This window comes from Manis pentadactyla, chromosome 5 (genome assembly GCF_030020395.1).
Source record: "Manis pentadactyla isolate mManPen7 chromosome 5, mManPen7.hap1, whole genome shotgun sequence".
Taxonomy (NCBI): domain Eukaryota; kingdom Metazoa; phylum Chordata; class Mammalia; order Pholidota; family Manidae; genus Manis; species Manis pentadactyla.
The window spans coordinates 156,293,579-156,314,462 of NC_080023.1; the positions used below are offsets into that span (position 1 = coordinate 156,293,579).

The window sequence follows — 20,884 nt, forward strand, 5'->3', positions numbered from 1 at the left end:
CAACGTCTCTCAGCACTGGCATTTTAAGAAGAACAATTGTACAAACACAAATAGACGATAAAACTGAGGGCCAGATTGGCTGACAACCTAAGGTCACCAGGCGAGTCAGGGGTATGAAGCATGTAACCCACTGCCTAGATATCAAAGAAGCAGAAGGGGTCAAAGCTTAACACAGCCCCTTGTCCCTTCCACAGGGTGTGCCCTCATGTTCTCTTCTCTGCTGTGCCAAAGGGTGAGCTGGAGGCATGGTCCACTTTCAGTGTCCTGAGGCTACATCCTGAACCACTCCTAAATTTCCCTTGGCTGGACTGCAGCTGTGGCTCAGAACCCAACTCTGATGAGCAGGGGCCAAGGTGGCCGACTTGACTTAAACAGGAAGGGTGGCAGCTGACCTACCAGTCCAATATCTGACCGGCTCTCCCAGAGGCGTGTCAATGCCGTTCGGGCTACATCTTCGAACACGGGGTCACCAGTGAGGCTGCTCAGGGTGGCAAATTCCACAATGAAGGTCCCAATCCCTGCTGTACAGGTGACAGGGGTCTCTCCTGGGTTCACGCCATGAAGCAGGTTCACCGTTCCATATGGCATACCAGTGGGGGTCTGAAAGGCTGAACAATCACAAAATTATGATCTCAGATAAGAGCGGGAGGTAGAGATGGTTTGATACAGGCCCAAAGCCTGAGGCCTTAGCCAGCACTTGCATCTATCTCATGGGTGGCCTGTCAGAGATTAAGCCAGAGAAGGATAAATGTCCCACCTGGAGGGCCCTTAGCAGCCACCTCACCCAGATGCTGGCGAACACTGTTCCACGTGACCCTCGGGCTCTTGTCGGTGATGAGGAGGAAAGCAGCAGGCTGTGCTCTAGGTTGTCACAGTCCACACAGGCTCCCTTTAGCTAAAGCAGCTCTCCTTTTCCTTATTTTACACTATGCCTTCAGAGGCTAGGCAGGTTAACTGAGTGTGAAGTGGGTAGGATTTAAGCTATAGGGAGTGGTGGGGCTTGTGGCACACTGAAGAGCATGCCCAATTAGAAGACATTCATATACTTTTTTATTTTTTTCTTTCCATTTTATTGAGATATAATTGGCATACAGCACTATATAAGTTTAAGGTGCACAGCATAATGACTGGACTTAAAATATATATGAACTGGTTATCAAAGTATAGTCGACGCCCATCATCTCATGTACATACAAAAAGAAAAAAAATCATTTTTCTCCTTGTGGTAACTTTTAGGATCTACTTTCTTAGCAACTTTCAAATAGATCATATAGTCATCATGCTTTACATGACATCCTCAGGACTTATTTATCCTGTAACTGGAAGTTTGTACCTTGTGATCACCTTCCTCCAGTTCCCCTCATATGCTTTTCTAGACACGATTCTGACCAAACAAAACATCTGCAGACCTCCCAGAGGAGTCAGTTTGAGATCCCTGCTTTAAATAAAGAGTTTACAGGCTAAATTATTTTTTAAAAGGCTATAAACCACTATAGAGCTGATGTGGTCAAACCACCAGTGTACAGGTGGGAGGAGTCATGCCTGCAAAGAAGTGACTCAAAGGTCAGAGGGAGAAAGCCGTACAGAGCTGGGATGGGAAGGCCCGCCCCACGCCCATGCCTTCACCCACCCACCCAGCCTGCCACTTGGCCCGCCCCACCCCAGGGCCTTCTGATTCAAGGCAAGGAACTAGTCAGCCAGCCAGAGGCAGAGATTTCCTCTCCAGGCCCAAAGGGCAAACATCCCCAGCCCAGTCTGTGCGTCACCAAAGTGTGAACAAAGTTATCAAAACTTCCAAGACCCATAGGGTCCAGAGAGTGTGCTGCAGATGACAAACGTGCTAAGTGGCAGACAGCAGAGGCGAGCAAGGAAAATACAAGTCACAATCAGGAATGGGCTCAAAGGAATATTTCAGTAAAGACAGTGTTAAAGAGAGAGGAAGTGACAAAATCCTATTTCTTGACCTGAATGGTAGATAAACTGGTGCTTGCTCCAATATTCACTTCTCAATACAAAATTTTCTTTTTAATAACAAAAATAAAAAAAGCAGCAGAAGAAGGGAGCAACGAGGCAGGGTCTCCTCTGGGGATGAATCACACAGGACATGATGTTTGTAAGGATACAGTCAGGCCATGAGCCGTGAGCCATGAGTGAGACCTGCACCCAGCTTGCTCACTCTCCTTAGTTCTTCCCCAAGGATGAGCGGCAAGTACCCTGTGGAAGAGAGAAGTGCGATGGCCGACAGGGGGGCGGAGAGCACGGCGTGAGGGGTCTGGCTGCGAAGAGCCCTCAGAGCCTCCACCACACCCTGAAGAGAACGCAGCGTCCAGCTTATGCTGCGGAGCTCAGCTACTGCCCCACCACACTGAGGCCTGGCCAGGAGCCCTGTACACAGCTTAACTCCAAAACAAGTCCCTCTCATTTCAATGGTATTTGAGTTTCTCCAAGTACTTTCTTCTGACCTCATTTTATGCATCCCAAAAGCCCAATAGGATAGGAAGGCAGGAATTACGATTCCTATTTGATAGCTGGGGCAGCTGAACAACAGAGAGGAAGAGTGCCTGGTCAAGATATCAGCTGGCAGAGCCACGTCTAGAACCTTGGGCTCTTAATGCTCAGACCAAGGGTTTCTCCAGAACCCTTTTATTCCAGCGGTGTGTAGGCCTGGGAGGGAGCAAAAAGGCTCACTCAAACAAGGGCAAGAACCTTTCCCCCACCAGGCTGGCCTCCAGCCCTCCCCTGCAAACAGTAATGAAGCCAGCTCATCCATCCTGGGCCATGGCTCCAGCAAGCCCTTAAAATGCCCAGGACTCTCCTGATGTCTACAGTGGGCACCTGGAGGTAGAAACACTATTTGGGCGAGAAATACCAGCAAATAATTCGGCATTGCCCCTCTCATCTCCTGCATGAGAAGAAAGACTCCTGGATGTCATCTCTCCTCCATCTCAGTGTGGGTCTTACCTGGGAGGAGTTTTCGGGCTGCCTCCTCAGCCATCCTCAGGAGAGGCCCAGAGCAGGGCCATCCGGCCTCCACTTCCACTCCAGCCTTCTTTGACAGCAGGTGAGCAGACAGAAGTCCTCCTACCACTGCAGATGGTACAAAAAAACTAGTATCAAGAGTCCCAAAGAGCAGTCTTTCCTTGCACAAACTAAGCCTAAACACTGCTGGATGGCTCACTGGGAGGGTACCTGAGCCATGTTGTGAAGGAAGAGTCCCTTGATCCCACATACTGGTACAGGGCTAAGTTTACAAAGTCTTTTTCTCTTGGCGGGACACAAAAACAATGGCTACCATTTTTTTTTTAGTCTCTACCTCGTGCCAAGCACTAGATACCAAATGAAGATACTGGGGTTAAGAGAGGTACAGTGACTTGCCCTGAGTTGTCCATCTAGTAGGTGGCAGGGCCAGGTCTGTCTGGCTCCAAGGTGAGTATGCTCATTCCACTCGGCTACTCTGTCTCCCAATACCCCCAAGATTTATGGGGAGGGGGAAGAATAGTTTTCACCTTCATTTTATTAATGTATCTATTTCAATTTATTACATAATATGTAGGACTTACAAAGAGACACAAAGGTTCTACATCTGGAAATATGACTAAATAGATATCCTGAATGGCCCTATACCTGAAAAAACTGGTGACCTTGAGCTTCAGTTTTCCCCTTCTGCTGGCAGAGGAGGAATAAGGGGTGAAGGCAGTATCTACCCAAAGTAGGAAGCCTGATAAAAGATCCCTCCATAAATTTGGGATCTGAAAGAATCATACACTCTGTGTAAGGATGAATTAAAAATAAACCTTACATAACCTCATCTTGTATACGGTAAGGAAAACAGCATGCCTCAAATCTTGATGCCAAGTAAAGGGAGGAAAAAGAAATCTCCCCTAAGAATTAGTAACTCCACACTGGTGCCCACTAAGTTTTACAGTTTGAATTTACACTAACTGGCTAGTCCAGAAAACCTCAAACCTTTTGCAATAAAGTGGTTTTTGGTAGATAGTGCCTTCCACCACATGACAGACGTAAACAAAAACTATTCCTGGAAGAACCCACCTTCAACCCAGGTCTCACAGAATCCCACAAAGTCCAGTGAGTGAGTATACATTTAAAAAGAAATAAATCACAAAATGTACAAATAATGCATTATAAGAGCAGCACAAATGACAGTAGAACAAGACTTATCAACACTTCAGATATTGGAATTATGAGACACAAAATACAAAATAATTATGTATAATATCATTAAAGAAATAAAAGAAAGGTTGGAATATATGAGTAATAGTAAGAAATTATAAAATAACCAAGCCTTTCTAGTAACCATAATGTTGTTTAAGTAATTGTACGTTAACGATAACAAAATAAAATAAAAAAATTAAAAAGTCTGCAGCCATTCATCTGGATGCTTATGCCTCTATAATGACAGGATGTAAATGTTTATAAAAACTAAAAAAGTATTTTTTTATTCTTTGGATGGATATTTCAGTATTTGTTAAAATTTCCCACAATGTCCAAATTTAGAGTTGATCAGCATGATGATATATATCAGACCATATGTAAATTATCAAACAGTGGGTGATAGCTTACAAAGCAATAATTTTTCCAAGTAACATTACAATGGAAAACTATAGCAATTTCAAATTATGCAAGAAAGTGAGTTGGGTTTTATTTAGTCCTTCATGGCTTTTCAAAGGGTTTGCCAATAATCAATAAATGTTTAATCTTCTAAAAAAAATAATAATAATAACCAAGCCTGTTTGTAAAAGAACCAAATAGAATTTCTGAATATGAAAAATACAATAATTAAAATTAAAAATTACATTGGCTTAACATCAGATAAGATAGATCTGAAGAATTAGTGGACTTGTAGATTGATTCAAAAAAATTATCCAAAATGCAAAATAGAGACAAAATGATCTTTTAAAAATACAGAAGGGATAAAGAGAATACAATAAGAAGATATAACATATATCTAGTTGGAATTCTAAAAAGAACAGAGGGAGAAAATGGGGGAGGGAGGTAATACTTAAAGAGAAAATAGTTACAAATTTCCTAAAACTAATGAATGACACCAATTCTCAGACCCAGGAATCCCAAGTAAGATAACAAAAACAAATCCACATACACACATATCACAGTAAAACTGAAAAATGCCAAAGGAAAAAAATAAATCTCAAAAGCAGTTAGTGTCCATGTAATGATTGTTAAAGTTGGGTGATTACATCTAGTTTATTATACTATTTTTTCTACTTTTACGTAGTTTTGAAAATTTCCATAGTAAAAAGTTTTTAAAAGGAATGGCTAGCCAGCATAAATAAAACCGATATCCTATGGAGCAATAGCAATTAGGTTAACATATTACTTCTTAATGATGACAATGAAACTAGAAGACAATGGAGAAACTTCTTCAGTGTGCTAAGAGAAAATAACCATCAACCTAGAACCATGTGCCCTGCAAAAATATCCCTCAAAGGCAGTGACATAAAAGAATTCTCATACAAACAAAAGCTGAGAAAGTTTGCCAAGAACACACCTGCACTGAAGGACATTCTAAAGGAAATATTTCAGATAGAAAAAAAGGGATCACAGATGTAAGGTCTGAGATGTCAGAAGGAAAGATGGCCAAAGAGTGGTAAATATAAATCTAAAGAGTAAATCTAAAATTTTAATTGATCTAAAATTTTAATTGTATAGGACAACAATTATGTATGAAGAATTTAAAACAATGAACTAAAATATGTTAACTACAACATACAGACCAGGATACCCTCAGAGCCAGGTTTTGTATTATTCAGGAAGAGAATAAAGATTTTCATTAATGTTAGACTTTGTTAAGTTTGCTAAGTTTTCTAGGAAAACTATTTAAAATGCTAAGTACTGTGTGTAATTCCTAAATTTGTAAGAGGAAAGTGGAATGAGGGGGAAAAAAAACATTCTAAAGAAGGCATGAAAAGGGAAAGACAAAAAGAACATAGAGAAGATGGGACAAATAGCCCAAAACAATACCATAGAAAATGAGTACCTATACATCGGTAATTATGGTAAAAGTAAATGGATTAAATGCTTCAGTTAAAAAGATAAATAAAATATAATATCTAATTTACAAAGGATATAGCAAATACAGAAAGATTAAAAGTAAAAGGGTAGAAAAAGATATACCAGGCAAATGCCAACCAAGAGAAAGCTGGCATTATATTTATATCAGAAACAAAGGTATAAGGACAACCTTAATCTACAGATGACAAACTGGACTCAGAACTTTTGTGACACAGCAATGAGCATGACCTCAAACTCAGATCTGATTCCTAAATCAGGATTTTATACCATGCTATCCCTCTGCTCCCTAATCTCTTTAAAAGATTTTACTTACCACATACCTATAATACAACTTGCATTGCAAAAAACATACAAAATAAAGATGAGCAAAATAAGGGCAAGAAATATACTCTGCCATCCAGAGGTGACAGCTTAAGCCACTGGTGGTCTAGAGGATCACAGAAATTAGGCTTGTGCTAGCTTCATAATCATTGGAAATCTGCTAAAAATACCGATTCTAAGACCCAACCCAGAGATGCCAATTCATTAGGTTTAGTGTGGAGCCTAGACATTTGAACTTTTTAAAAGATCCCAAGTGGTTCTGATGGGCAGCCAGTTTGGAAACTAATAGCCCAGACTTGCACTGAATAATATGGTAATCATGAACCATGTCACTATTTAAATCCATTAAAATTAAATGATATTAAAAATTCTGTTCACCAGTTGATATAGACACATCTCAAGTGTTCAACAGCCACATGGGGCTTTTGTTTGGACAGCACAGATAGAAAACATTTCCATCATGACAGACAGTTGTTGGACAGCACTTCCTAGACAGTAAGCTCCAAGAAGGTAAGGATCACATCCTTCTTGTCCACGGTAGTATGCCTAGCACCAAATACGTGTTAAATATGTGAGTAATTCTGGTGCATTTCTAACCAGTCTTTTCTCTGTTCCCTTTTCACGTCTGAAACGGATGAGGGATCCCAAGACCTCCCTACTTCACTGAACAGGAGGGAAGAAGAGCTCTGTCAGTCACTGATTTTGGCCAAGTGCCCTGGCAGGGTCAGCCCTTAAGTCCCTATTTAGCACCTCTTGGTTTACACAGAGCCAAAAACTCCACATTCTGTTTTCTTCCAAAGGCTGCAGAAGGCAATCTTCACCTCGGATGTTGGTTTCAAACACAGAGGCATTCACATCAATATCAAAGTCTATGTTGTCCTGGAGCACTTCAACCACTCTTTGGAATTCTGAGACATTCCCCAAAATCTGGAAGGAAAGAGCAGCATGACAGTGAGGTTCTCTCAAGCCTGAAGGTTCTCTCAGTTCTCTCAGGCTGAAGAGTCTGGGATCCTGTCCTGCTGTGGCTCTCACTTATTCACCTTAAGACCTGCAGCTTCTGTTCTAGGGCTGGTGACAGGAGCTAAAAGTCACAGAGACCCAGCATCAAGACACTGGTTAAGTAAGGCCTTAGGTACCAATTCAAGACTCATTATGTACCCATCTAAACAGAAACAGTATAAAGATTATAGACCACATAAGGAAATCTTATTTTGACATTTACAGTGGGTATCTGCTGTTTTTAACCTTCTTTGTCCCATAACTCATCCTTGTGGAAAACACTGCAGAGTGGTTGGCCCAACATTAATTCCCAATCTTCTTCACCCTTGCAGCCTCCCACAATAGAGGCTAGAAATCCAGACACTTGTTCTCTTAGCCTCCTTTGTTGCTAGAGGTGGCTGTGTTACCCAGCCAATTCTGAGCCTTGAGAAGTCTACTGGGGGCACTTCTAGGAGAGCTTCTGTTTTCCTAATAAAAAGGGACAGATAGCTGGCATGGACTTTACTTTTCTTCTTTCTGACTTGAAAGCAGACTCGATTTCTGGAGCTGTGGCAGCCATTTTAGTCCATGAGTACTAAGCACGATAATGAGAGCCAACATACTAATGCTGGTAAAATGGAATATAAAGAGCCTGGGTTTCTGATGGCACAATTGAGCAGCTGTCTCATGCCAGAAACAACCTCCAGGATTTTTTTACTTGAGAAAATTAAACCCTCTTTGTTTAAGTCATCGGCCAAATGCAATCCTGATACCTTTTATTCTGATAATAGCATCTGAATTTTCCTATGAGGAATTACCCTTCTTCCACAGTCACGCCTGTAGCTCAGGAGAGGCTGGTCCTATCCCCTCAGCAGCAAGAATGGGCATTTGACCTGGACCAGACAGTGTACTATATCACTTGGCCAAGTGATTCATTCAGAGATAGGTGTATGACACAAGCCAGATCAACAGGACTCAGTTCCTGGGATTAATGCAAAAGGGCTGATTCCTTCCACACACACAGGTTACACTACTGAGTAGGATTTAAGTCTGGGACTACTGTTGCCTCCCCTGCCACCATAATGAGAGCCTGAGAACACAGTCAACAAAGAAAGCAGAGGTAAGAGATGGAGGAAGAGAGTCCTAAAGACATGATATGTCTGGATTCAGCTGGGAATGAGGTCAACCTTTACCTGGACTTTTCAGTTATCTGACTCAGTAAGTTCCCTTCTGTCTAAATCAATTTGAATTGGGTTTCTCTCATTTGCAACCAAAATAATCCTGACTCTCTCAGTATTCAAAGCCCTCTGTGATTTGGAGCCAGCCTACCTTTTTGACCATATCTCTCACTGTTCATCTTCATCTAACCTATCCTTATCTACTTCAACAAAACTGTTATGTATCCCTTCGTCCCCAGTTTCTTGCTTTCCTTCAGACATGCTGTTCCCTCTGCCAGAAATCACTCCCTCCTATGTCTTCCCATTTCCAAATCCAACCTATCTTTGATTGCCTAAACATCACCTGCTCTAGGAAGCCTTTGCTTCCTCCTTTAAAAGACTCTAGCAACTTTATCCACACAACTCTAAGGACATCTATTTCTTTCCACATTAAGAGAATCTGTCCCTGGGCAGTAGCTTCATTCATTCCTACATTTCCCAGGAGTGCCGAGCACAGCCCACGAAGCAATTAATGTAATTTTTGTTGAATGATTATATGGATCTTTCTCCACATTGCAGCTAGTGACCTTCTCATCATTTCCTGCCCCCTACCTAAGAAATTTTAGTGTCTTTCCATTACTCCCCAAATCCTTACGACAGTGAACAAAGGCTTTCATCACCTGATCCTCATCTATCCCTCTAGCTCCACTATACTTCTTCCTTTTCGTTCTCCACATCCCAGCCACACTACTCTTCCTTTAATTCACTGCACTGGACATGCTCTCTCCTGCTGTAAGACCTCCCCTATTCACTCTGCCTGGAACATTCTTTCCTCCCCTACTTCCCTAGTTACCACTTGCTTCTCCTTCAGATCCCAATTTGTGTCATTTCACCACTTTAGGGAAGTCCTGTCAGACCTCCTCTGTACAGGTCAGGTTCCTTGGTTATAATCACTCCTAGAACCGTGTTCTTCCCTACTGTGCACTCGCCTAAATTTGTAATTACACATCCTTTAAAGCTATTCTTTGGTTTTTTTTGTCTGCCCGACAAAAATCATGAACTCCAGGAAAGCAGGAATCATATCTGTTTAAATTCACAATTATAACTCCAGAGCTTAGCACTGTGCTTGGCATACAGTTGGCCCTCATAAAATATTTGGTGAATGGACAAGTACATACAAATTAACATTAAGGGGAAAAAAAAGCTAAATTATATTTACAATGTGATCACAATCATGCAAATACTATTAACATATAAAAGATGAGGAGGGATGACAGAACCAGAAACAGTGAAATATGGGAAATTATTGTTAAATCCTCTCTTGCAGCCTTTTAATGGATAATGGTTAAGGCTTGGAGTCATGCAGAATTGAGTTCAAGTCTTAGCTCTGCCATTTCACAGCCATGTAGCCCAACCAAGTCATTTTAACTTGCTAAGCATCAGATTTCTCAGCCATAAGAGGAAATAAAGGTTTTTGGAAGGATTAAATTAGATAACACATGTAAAGTGCTTAGCACAAGCCCTACACATAACACACTAACTAGTTATTGCTTATTTTATCACTGAACATGTCCAATTATAATGTAAGCCTGTGAAAACGAGGAGAGTACCAAAGTCTCTGTATCCCCCCCAGAGCTATACAGGCCTGTCATGGTTCCTAACAGGTCCTCTATAAACATTTGCTGAATAAATGAACTGCGTAAGTTAGGAATTCATCCTTCTCCTCTATCTGGCAAGGCAACTAGAACCTAATGGTTCAGAATCATGACATGAAAATAAAAGGCCAGGTGAAGAATTCATTTTTCACCCACAGCAAAGCTGTTCAAAAGAGGAAGGATGTTGGTTATGCAATGGTGGTAAAGAAAAGGAATGGACAAGACACTTACCAGCAAGGTGTCCAGAGCATCAATTAGAGTCAGAGAAAAACTGTAAAAGGACAGAAATCCCAGCTGCTTAGTAAGAAAACCAAACACCAGATATTAAGGCTTCCCCAGATCAGATATTCCAAAAACAAGTGAGGCACAGTAATGCCTCTGTGACTTCCAGTCACAACAGAGAAGCCACAGTGGGAACTGTCAGGAACCTGTGACCTATTTAGTGAACCTGGGAGGGTAACTGTAGTTAAGCACATCACCTACACTCTCTGGCATTCTTCTCTGCCAGAGGGAGGCAGTATCATATTGAAGCTAAGGGCACAGGCTTTTCCACATCTAGGAATTTATCTCACAGAGCACAGAGCTTTATGCTTGAGAATGCTCATAGCAGTATTGTTTAGAACAGCAAAAAGCTAGATAACCCAAATGTATGCCAGTTGAACAGTGATTAACTAAATTGTAGTACATCAGAACAATGCAAAACTATGAAGTTGTCAAAAAGATTGCTATCAAGAGTTCCATAGGCTAGCATTAAGATATTCAAATTACACAGCTAAATGAGAAAGGCAAGAACAAAATAGGCAACTGTAGTCTGTTTCTATCTGCATTGTCAAAAAGAGACATAGACAGAAAGCAGATTAGCAGTTGTTCGGGCCAGTGGTGGTGGAGGGATTAACTATAAAGGAGCATAACAGAACTTTTTGGGGTGACAGAAATGTTCTATACCTTGACTGCGATAGTGGTTACTACACACATAAAATGGGTGATTTTTATTATATGTAGGTCATGCCTTTACAAAGTTAATTTTAAGAGATACACATATACATACGTACATGATGGTATAAACTGAAAATATTTCCATAAGGATACACAAGAAAGTTAACAGTGGCTGGAGTCCTAAGGTATGGAAAGTATTTACTTTGTTGTATATGATTTTGTACTGCTTGCATTTGCCATCTGCTTTATTACATTTTTTCAACTAAAAAATGAAAACCAGCACACTTTGTTGAGTTTACTTAACTTCCCCAGTCCTTAGCTTACTCAGTTATAAAACAGAGATAACAGCACTTAACCCCTCGGGATACTAAGAGAGTTAAATAAAATAATACAAGTAAAATGCTTAGCACAGTGTTTAATCATCAGCTTCAGCTAAATGCAATGACTCTCCACTCGCTCAGCAAGGAACAGGACAGATAATGCTATTACTCATAGACCTTTATTCTAGGGAAGTTAAGAAAGACAAACTAGCAGGTAGTGTCAAGAGAGCGAGAAGTGCTACAAAGAAACAGTGATTTGTGAGAGTGACCTGCAGAAGGGGCAGTTAGGGGAGCTGATGCTCAGGTGACATTTTGAACTGAGACCTTGAAAGTGAGGGTAATGGGGGAAACGTGTTTCAGTCACACTAATAACAAAGGTGCTGCAGTTTCATGTTTGAAAGTTACGTCTCTTCCTAGGCCTGTTTGCCCACGTATAAAATGAAAGAATTGGGTCTTCTGACCTCTTGGAGTCCTTCCACCATATCCTGACTCCAGAGATGAGCCCAAGTCCCCACAGCTGGTGACTGTTACTGTTGTGGCTGGAGAGTAGAGACCCAGTCCACCAGGCTAACTCAGACTTTTTCCGCTGTGGGATTCCAAGTTTCCAAGAGGGTGGGTGGATCCTGGCAATGATGGCCTGAACTGGAGGGAACTGGCCTCACCCTGTTGGGGAGTTCCTGGAACCGGTGAGAAGATCGTGGAACCACCAGCCCCATATGATACGCGCCCACTTAGGACTGGACTGCCAGACCCCGGCTGCCCCATTGCTCCTCCGCTCGCACTACCTGCCCCAGGTGTCGTGCCCGTCACAGGTAAGAGGTCGCAGCTCGTCGTAGGGAAAGGCATTCTCCAGGTAGCTGTCGTAGGCGTGGTAGAACATGGCCTTGACTCGCTCCCTGGTGCGAGGTACGAGAAATAAGGCAGGGGCCCAGAAAGCGAAACCAGCCAGGGGAACGGGCAAAACTTAGGGAGGGAAGTGGGAATCACCACCTAATTTCTGCGGGGAGCCCAGTGGCGGGTTCCGAGCAGGTCAGGGGGTGATCCTGAGGTGGAGAGAAAAGGAATGAGACCAGGTCTGTGCTTCCCGTTTCCCAACTATGTTAGGGCTGGAGCCTGACACCCTTCACCTGTAGCGGGCGGGGTCGGGTGCGGTGCCATCGGGACCCGGCGCCCCATGGTGCAGAGGCAGCCACGCGCACAGGAGGCCAAGCTGGACGAGCAGCCGGAAAGGCATAGAGCTCGTGTCCTGTCAGCGCCGCCGCCGCAGCACCAGCCACTGCCACCCGCTCATCCTGGGAGCCTCTGCAGGTTCTTCCGGTAATCTGTGCTAGTGCGCCTGCGCGTTGCTGAATCGGTCGCCCGCTTCCGGACTACAAGCCCCAGAATGCAATGGGTAGCGGGAACCCTCCTCCCTCTCCATCCCCGCCCAAGGCAAAGAGTATCTTGGTACGTGGAGTCTCGGAAGCGGAGCTCAACGTGTCTTAAAGCATGGCTGTTACAGATATTATAATTAATGTTTTACTAACAGTGTTTATTGTGTACTAAGACAGACTATACGTAGCACTGTAAGTACACTATCATTTTTTAAAACCATCTTATTAAGCATGAAGGCGGGGACCAGCAAGGACTCAATATTTGTTGAGCGGACGTATAAAAAGGAAGAAAAATGTTCCGCTTTTACCATTATTAGGCATCTTGGGTTTCCCAAGGTAATTCCCTGCTGATTGTGTGAGATACAGTTTACTTCCATTTATTAGTCCAAAGCAGCTACTCTTGGCATCTCCAGAAATCCTTCAGTTCTAGGACTTAATTTTTGACGGTCCTCTCCGTCCGTTTGGGGTGTGGTTACCTCGTCATGGTCTCTTCAGTGTCATCCCAAAGCAGAAGTTTCCCCGTCACATTCCTCCATCCCGGTGGCTACAACTCTGTAGAGTATTCTGGGTGAGAATGAAGATCCTGGGGCACTATAACTCTGAGAAAGTTTGGGACCCATTTTCCCAGTTCCAAGAGTTTAGTCGGTATTTTAGACCATAGCAACACCCATGACTTTGGGCAGTGTAATGCGCAGGGGAGGCAACCCTGCATTTTTTTTTTTTTTGGTATCGTTAATATGCACTCACATGAACAACACTGTGGTTACTAGATTCCCCCCAGTATCAAGTCCCCACCACATACCCCATTACAGTCACTGTCCATCAGCGTAGGAAGATAGAGTCACTGTCTTCTTTGTGTTATACTGCCTTCCCTGTGCCCTTCCCCATATTATGTGTTCTAATCGTAATGCCCCTTATTCCCCTTCTCCCTCCCTTCTCCCTCCCGCCTCCCCTGCCCCCCAAGTCCCTTTCCCTTTGGCAACTGTTAGTCCATTCTTGGGTTCTGTAAGTCTGCTGCTGTTTTGTTCCTTCAGTTTTTGCTTTGTTCTTATGCTTCGCAGTTAAGTGAAATCATTTGGTACTAGTCTTTCTCCTCCTGGCTTATTTCACTGAGCATAATACCCTCTAGCTCCATCCATGTTGTTGCAAATGGTAGGATTTGTTTTCTTCTTATGACTGAATAATATTCCATTGTGTATATGTACCACATCTTCTTTATCCATTCATCTACTGATGGACACTTAGGTTGCTTCCATTTCTTGGCTATTGTATAGTGCTGCGATAAACATAGGGGTGCATATGTCTTTTTGAAACTGGACTCCTGCATTCTTAGGGTAAATTCCTAGGAGTGGAATTCCTGGGTCAAATGGTATTTCTATTTTTGGTTTTTTGAGTAACCTCCATACTGCTTTCCACAATGGTTGAACTAGTTTACATTCCCACCAGCAGTGTAGGAGGGTTCCCCTTTCTCCGCATCCTTGCCAGCATTTGTTGTTCCTAGTCTTTTCTATGTTGGCTATCCTAATTGGTGTGAGGTGATATCTCATTGTGATTTTAATTTGCATTTCCCTGATAATTAGTGATGTGGAGCATCTTTTCGTTTGCCTGTTGCCTCTGCCCCTCTATTATAAGGACACTTGCGATTGCATTTAGGAACCATCTGGATAATAATACAGGATAATTTATCACCTCAAGATCCTTAGCTTAATCACATCTGCAAAGATCCTTTTTCCAAATGGGGTAACATTTACAGATTCCAGGGATTAGTCCCTAGTTATCTTTAGGGACTGTTTTTCATCCTAGCACAGGTAATAATTATTTTTCAGGTCTGGATCTTTCCATGCTATGAAACTTACCCAGGCCAAACTGTCCTCTCCACACAAGTCCTGTAGTTTATTTTTTTGTCTCCCATTCAAAACTCTAGCATGGATAGGTGTTTATAGGGAAAGTGGGGCCATGTTGCCTGGATTTGGTAATGATAAGTATCTTTTTATGAGCAAGATTTAAGTGCTTATAATTTTTCTTTGTTTTCTTTTCCTAGCTTGATGAAAATGTGCATTTTCCGAAGTCATAAAACAAATACAAACCATGACTTATATTTTCATAGTTTATGTGGTTGATTTCATTGTTCTCTCATGAGAACAACCTTTTTTTTTTAATGCTCTGGAAAGCATTGGGACTCTTCTTTCCTGGCTTTACCTCCCACTCTGTGATTATAATAATGAATTGTAGATGGTTGTAGTCTACCACAGAAGTGTCAGACTTGAACATTTACTTATGAAGAGACTCAGAGTAAGTTTCCAACCTCTCTGAACCTTAACTTCCTGATTCAAAATGTGGAAACTGAGAATGCCATAAAGGATTTCTGGGGATTAAATGGGATAGCGTTAAAATTCTCTGCATAGTGACACATTAATTTCTCGGTAAATACTCTCTTCGTGCCCCCCTTGTCCTTTTTTTAAAAAGGGGGGTGTATTTATTCATTGCATATTTTGAGCATCTGCTCTTAGTAATCCAAGGGGAATAATTTCTGCCCTCAAGAGTTTGAAGCACAGTGCTAGGCACACAATGAAAAGTCCGAAGTAGTGAAGCTATAGTCCTTTCCCTTGAAGGGCTTGCAATTTTGATGAAAGGAAAGATGGAGAATACTTAGAATCACAGAGTGTTCAAGTCTTCCTTTGGGCGAAGAGAGTTTAGAGATGCTCAGATCCTATCAGTACTCAAGGTCAGTGTTAGACTCTGTGCTGAGTGCACCAAGCCTCAGACCAGTGGTCAGAAGCCTTTGGTACTCTTACTGGTTTAGCAACTGTCTGTGTGATTGTGGGCAAGTTACTTTCCCTTTTGGTGATTCAGTTGCCATATCTGGAAAATGAAACAATAGGACAACCTCTCAGCACAAGGAAAATATTTACAGATTCACAAAGAGTTACTGCAAGCAAAAAACTTAAGAAACAGAATTCAGCATATTAATTGCAAATTGCTTCAGTTTTCCTCTGGAAACAATCATGAAGCAGAATAAAACCAGAGCACAACACTCCAAATGAAATGTGACTATTTGCCAACTGAATAATAATGATAGTAATGCTAATAAGAAAATGGCAACATGTTATTTATAATAGCAAGCATGTATACAGCACTGACTGTGTTCCAGGCACTGTTCTTGGTAATTTATATGCTTTAACACCATTAATCCTTACCACAACCTTCTGAGACAGCATTATTGATTATCACCATTTTACAGATTTTTTTAAATGGCAGCACAGATTTTACAAACTGGAGTTTTAGTAACAACAAATATCTCACACTGAATTAGTGGTGTAGCCAAGATTTGGACCCAGTCAGTGTATATTCTATTGTACTTATGAGATTAATGACAAATACATAAATAAAAGGCCAATACAGGATTTAAAAAGTGGAGATGTGACTGACTTCTGCAGTGTCCTCTAGCTTTAGTTTCACATTATTCTACATTCAACATTCCTTTTTGCTGGAAAGTCAGAGTAGAAAGTTCAATTCCCTGAAGGTAGAAGCCAAGACACTCTAGTTCTCCTTTGACCTATTTCTCTTACTACTTTTAGCAGGGAAGTATCCGGGAATTCCTTTTCTAGCATCTGGAGGTCATATGGTTCAAGCAGATTTCTCCCAGCTCTCAGGGCAGAGCTTGCCAGCTACATACTTTTGGGCGGTCATGAAATAACTAGCTTATTCCTGAGAAATTTCCCATCTGTAGCTTTGTAGAAATGCTTGAATTTCCCCATCCCCTGCATGTCCAAATATTGAGAGCAATGAATCCTTAGTCAGAGCCCCAGAACACATTTTAGAATGCCTGTGTTCAATTGAACTCAGACCTGTGGCTAAGTGAGCCTAGAGAAACCTAGCCATCCTGGGTGTATTTACGCAAATGGTCTAATAGATTACAAATGGTCTCATAGTCTGATTAGTCTCAGGCCTTGACTTTGAGATCTCAAACCCTGAAAATGGTGCCCGTCCTTCATGTGCAATTCAAAATAAAAATAATCCTATACTATAAAATAAGTGGAGACAAGAGCCCAAAGGTGGAAGCAATGCAAGTGTCCTCCAATGGATGAGTGAATAAACAAGATGGGGTCTATAAATACAATGGCATATGATTCAGCCTTAAAAAAGAAGGGAATTCTGACATACACTACAACATGGATGAAACTTGAGGACATTATGCTGAGTAGCATAAGCCAGACACGGAACAACAAATATTGTGTGATATCACTTATCCTGTATGAGGTTCCTTGAGTTGTCAATTCATAGAGACAAGCAGAAGGGTGGTTGCCAGGGGCTGGGGATGGAGGGATTGGTTATTGTTTAATAGGTAGGGAGTTTCAGTTTTGTGAGATGAAAGGAGCTGTAGAATGGATGGTAGTCATGTTTGCACAACAATGTGACTGTCCTTAATGCCATGGGACTGTACAATCAAAGTGGTTAAGATAGTAAATAAATTTTATTATATGCATTTTTACTGCAATTTTTTAAATTAAAAAATGGAAAAAACAAATGCATAGTGTCCAACAAATTTCTGATTTTATTCACTCACTGCCTTTTTGGAAATATCAAGAAATATATTCTTATTGGGGGGAGGGTGCCTGCTTTGCTGCTACACCATTAGAGCGACACCATCCCAGGCCGAGGAAGGGAAGAGCCCACAGGCCAGGTGTCCTACAGGATCTCCCCGTCAGCCTGCCTGCCATCCAGGCCCCAAACCCTGCAGCTGGCAAGAAGGAAAATGTCTAATAGAAAATCCATCCAGCAAACATTTATTGAAAGCCTTAATAATAATGGTATCTATTAAATTAAACTTAATAGGGTTAAGAAACACTATTCAAAACATGTTACTAAAGTAAAAAGATGATGTGTGACCTTTTTATATCATCATAAAGCATTGACTAGAAAGTCTACTTAAAAGTCATCTGCCTCTGAAGAGCAATTTAATGTTATTTACACAATTGATAAGTGCCCAGACATTTCACAGTAATAAGATATGATTTCCTTTCTTTCTAGTAGAGAAACTAATCCTAAAGGCTTTGATTTAATTGCCCTTAAGACATTAATCCATATTGTATATAATTTAGCAATCTCATTTCAATATTTTTCCTTTATCATTGACTATAAAAACTTCAGCTTTTATATATTCTATTTAGTACTGGCTTTGTCACCCTCCTAGTCCCAAAATGAAACTTTGACTCATGCTTACTTCCTAATTATATGAGAAGTTTGTTTTTAACATTCTGAGAATTATCCTTGCCACTAAGTATCAGACCCTTAGTTAAGCAATTCACAGATCCGTGATACCCCTTTGAGAAAAGTTTATGTTTTATCCCAATTTTCCAGATGACAAAGCCTGAGGCACAAAAAAAAGTAAATAGTTTTCTAAAGGCCAATTATATGCCAGGCATTTTGCCAGTGACAATTTTCCCTGGTCATCCTATTTATTTTTTCATTCATACTATAAACATCTGCTGAGCATTTGCTGTGGAACTCTGCTAGGCTGGTCATACAGGAATGTTAAAACACATTGCCTGCCCTTTTACAGCTTTTGGTTTGGAGAACAGATGCTTAAACAGACAATTATGGAAAGAAGTAAGGGCTATGATGAACAGAAAGAGAGCTGTAGTAGAACAGAGGTCTGTCCAACCAGACTTGTGGACATGAAGTCAGAGAAGGCTTCCTGGAGTAGGTGTCACCTACTCTAATAGGTGTTAGGTGGGCCAAAGAAGGGGATGAGAATCACCTCAAGATGAAGTTTCAACTCCTTGGTATTACATGACAGGTTCTTCATTGGACTCCTGCTTACCTCTTTATATCACTTCTCCCTCCTCACCACCTATTCTGTTTTGGCCTTACTTAAGTACTACCAATTTCTCAAGCATGTTATATTCTTCCTCCTCTCATATTATATTCTTTTGCCCCTTCTCCCTGTATCTAAGACACCTTTTCCCAACACTTCTGCCATACTCCCACTCCTACCACTCACTAAGGGCCAGCTTAGGAATCATCTTGTCTGAGAAGTCTTCTCTGACCCCGAGGCTAAGTTAGAGGACTCTATTCTCCTAAGTTAGATGCCCTCCATGCTTCCCAGCCCCAGTCCTCCACCACCCTATCCCTCTATCTTAATACTAATCATACTGTGTTATCATTGTCTGTTTATATTTCTCTCTCCCTTACTTGATTGTCTGCTTCCGAACAGGGATCTTGTGTGCTTCACGTCCTTGCACACAGTAAGTGCTCAATTAAATAAAAGACTGAAGCAGCATGTGAACAGCTTTAGAGGAAATAAACGAAGAAGAGAAAATGGCTCTCAGAAGCTATTGCACATAACTCATGTGCAGTTCAGAGTAGTACAAGCATAGTGTGTAGTGGCAACTGCTGTGAAAGAAGCAAACAGAAATAGTATGTGTTACATGATTCACTTATCTCATAACAAATCTGTGAGTCAGGTTCTATTATTCCTCAGATTTTACTCATGGGTTTAGGCCAAGAGCATGCCCTAAATCCAACAGCTAATAAGTGGCGGAGCTAAGATGTGAACCCAGGCAGCTTTACCTCAGAGTCCATGGCCTCATCTTCTGTTACACTCCTATACCACCTCTGCTCTGGGTCCTGGGAGGAGGGAGTGGGCTGTGAAGAGAGTACAAAGATGCCCTTCGGGAGTTTACAGTCTAGGAGAAAAGACAAGGAGATAGAATGTGAGGATGTAGCTACAATGGGAGGCAAAGTTCTATTGGTTTTATGAGAAGAGTGAGAGGTCATGTCAGGCTGGGAGCATCTGGGAGGGCTTTGAGGAGGAGGTGGTATCTGGATAGGGTTTTGAAGGGCTGGGGAGGATTTGGAGAAGTCTGGAAAAAGTAGGAGAAGAGTGAAATATATGTGAACAGGATAATACCTCATGAAGAGGTTGTTTATCTCAGCAATGCAAGGTTAGTTTAGTTTAGCACTAGGCAAGCAATACACTTGCCACATTAACAATTAAGTATGGAAAATAGTATGATCATTTCATATGATAATGATAAAGGATTTGAAAACCTCAAAAAACATAAGAATTCAGCAAACTAGGAATAAAAAGAATCTTTCTTCATCTGATAAAGGATATTTAAACAACAAAAACAATAAACCATACAGCAAACATCATATTTAGTAATAAGATGTTGAAAGCTTTCCTTTTTAAGCCAGGAAAATAACATGAATACTCTCTTCTATTTTCTTTCATTTCTTGTCAACACTGTACTATAGGCTGTAACCAGAACAAAAAGTTAAGGGAAAAAATAAATAAGTTAAAAAGTTGAAAGGAAGAAATAAAACTATCACTATCTTCTAGTGATATGACTATGCATATTTAAAAATCCATAAAAATCTATAATTATTGGAATAAATAAAAGTTACTAAGGTTTCTAGATACAGAATAAATGCAACAAAATTATCAGTATTTCTGTATACCAGCAATAAGCAGTTAAAACATGAAATTTCTTTTAAGTACCATTTATAATAACATTTTAAAATATAAAGGACCTAGGGGGGGAAAAAATAAAACAAAGGATGGGCAACATGTCTAGAGAGACACTTATAAAACTCTGAGAGACACCAAAGAAGATATAAATAAATAAATAAATGAAGAGACACACTCCATCATACATTACATGACTCAATATTGTGATGATGTCAATTCTCCCCAAGGCCATTAATACATGATATGCAATACCAACCCAAATCCCATCAACCTGATAAAATGATTGTGAAATTTATGTATAGGAGTTCAGTATATAAAAATAGGCAAGACACTCTTGAAGAACACATGAGAACTCTTGATCTGTAAGGTATGAAGATGGGCAGACTTTCAATAAGTGGCGCTGGAACAACTGGATATCCACATAAAAGAAACCCATCTTGACCTCTACACCATACCCCTAAAAGTGAAGGACAAAATTTAAAAGCTTTTGAAGATAAACAGAATAGCTACATGATCCCAGGTAGAGAAGGATTTCTTAAAGAAGTCACAAAAAAGCAAGAACTAATGGAAAAGATCGATAAAGTTGACCATCCTAAAATTTAGGAACTTCTGTTTATAT

General features: G+C 41.1%; 2 protein-coding genes across 4 annotated transcripts in view; one reads left to right on the plus strand and one right to left on the minus strand.

Annotated features, from left to right (window-relative positions):
* Positions 1-12,746, minus strand: part of EDEM2 (ER degradation enhancing alpha-mannosidase like protein 2) — a 25,263-nt gene extending 12,517 nt beyond the window's left edge. The window contains exons 1-6 of one of the 3 annotated variants that reach the window (XM_036902478.2): positions 12,546-12,746; positions 12,204-12,314; positions 10,394-10,433; positions 7,194-7,299; positions 2,962-3,087; positions 397-608 (exon numbers count right to left, since the gene is read on the minus strand). In XM_036902478.2, the coding sequence (XP_036758373.2) occupies positions 397-608; positions 2,962-3,087; positions 7,194-7,299; positions 10,394-10,433; positions 12,204-12,314; positions 12,546-12,652 (702 nt within the window). In that variant the 5' untranslated portion in view covers positions 12,653-12,746. The remainder of the gene's footprint in view (positions 1-396; positions 609-2,961; positions 3,088-7,193; positions 7,300-10,393; positions 10,434-12,203; positions 12,315-12,545) is intronic. The other 2 variants (XM_057502935.1, XM_057502936.1) reach the window with 2 other exon arrangements.
* PROCR (protein C receptor) overlaps positions 12,134-20,884 on the plus strand; it is a 19,846-nt gene continuing 11,095 nt past the window's right edge. Inside the window, exon 1 of the mRNA XM_036902477.2 lies at positions 12,134-12,230. The gene's annotated coding sequence lies outside the window, so the exon portion shown is untranslated. The remainder of the gene's footprint in view (positions 12,231-20,884) is intronic.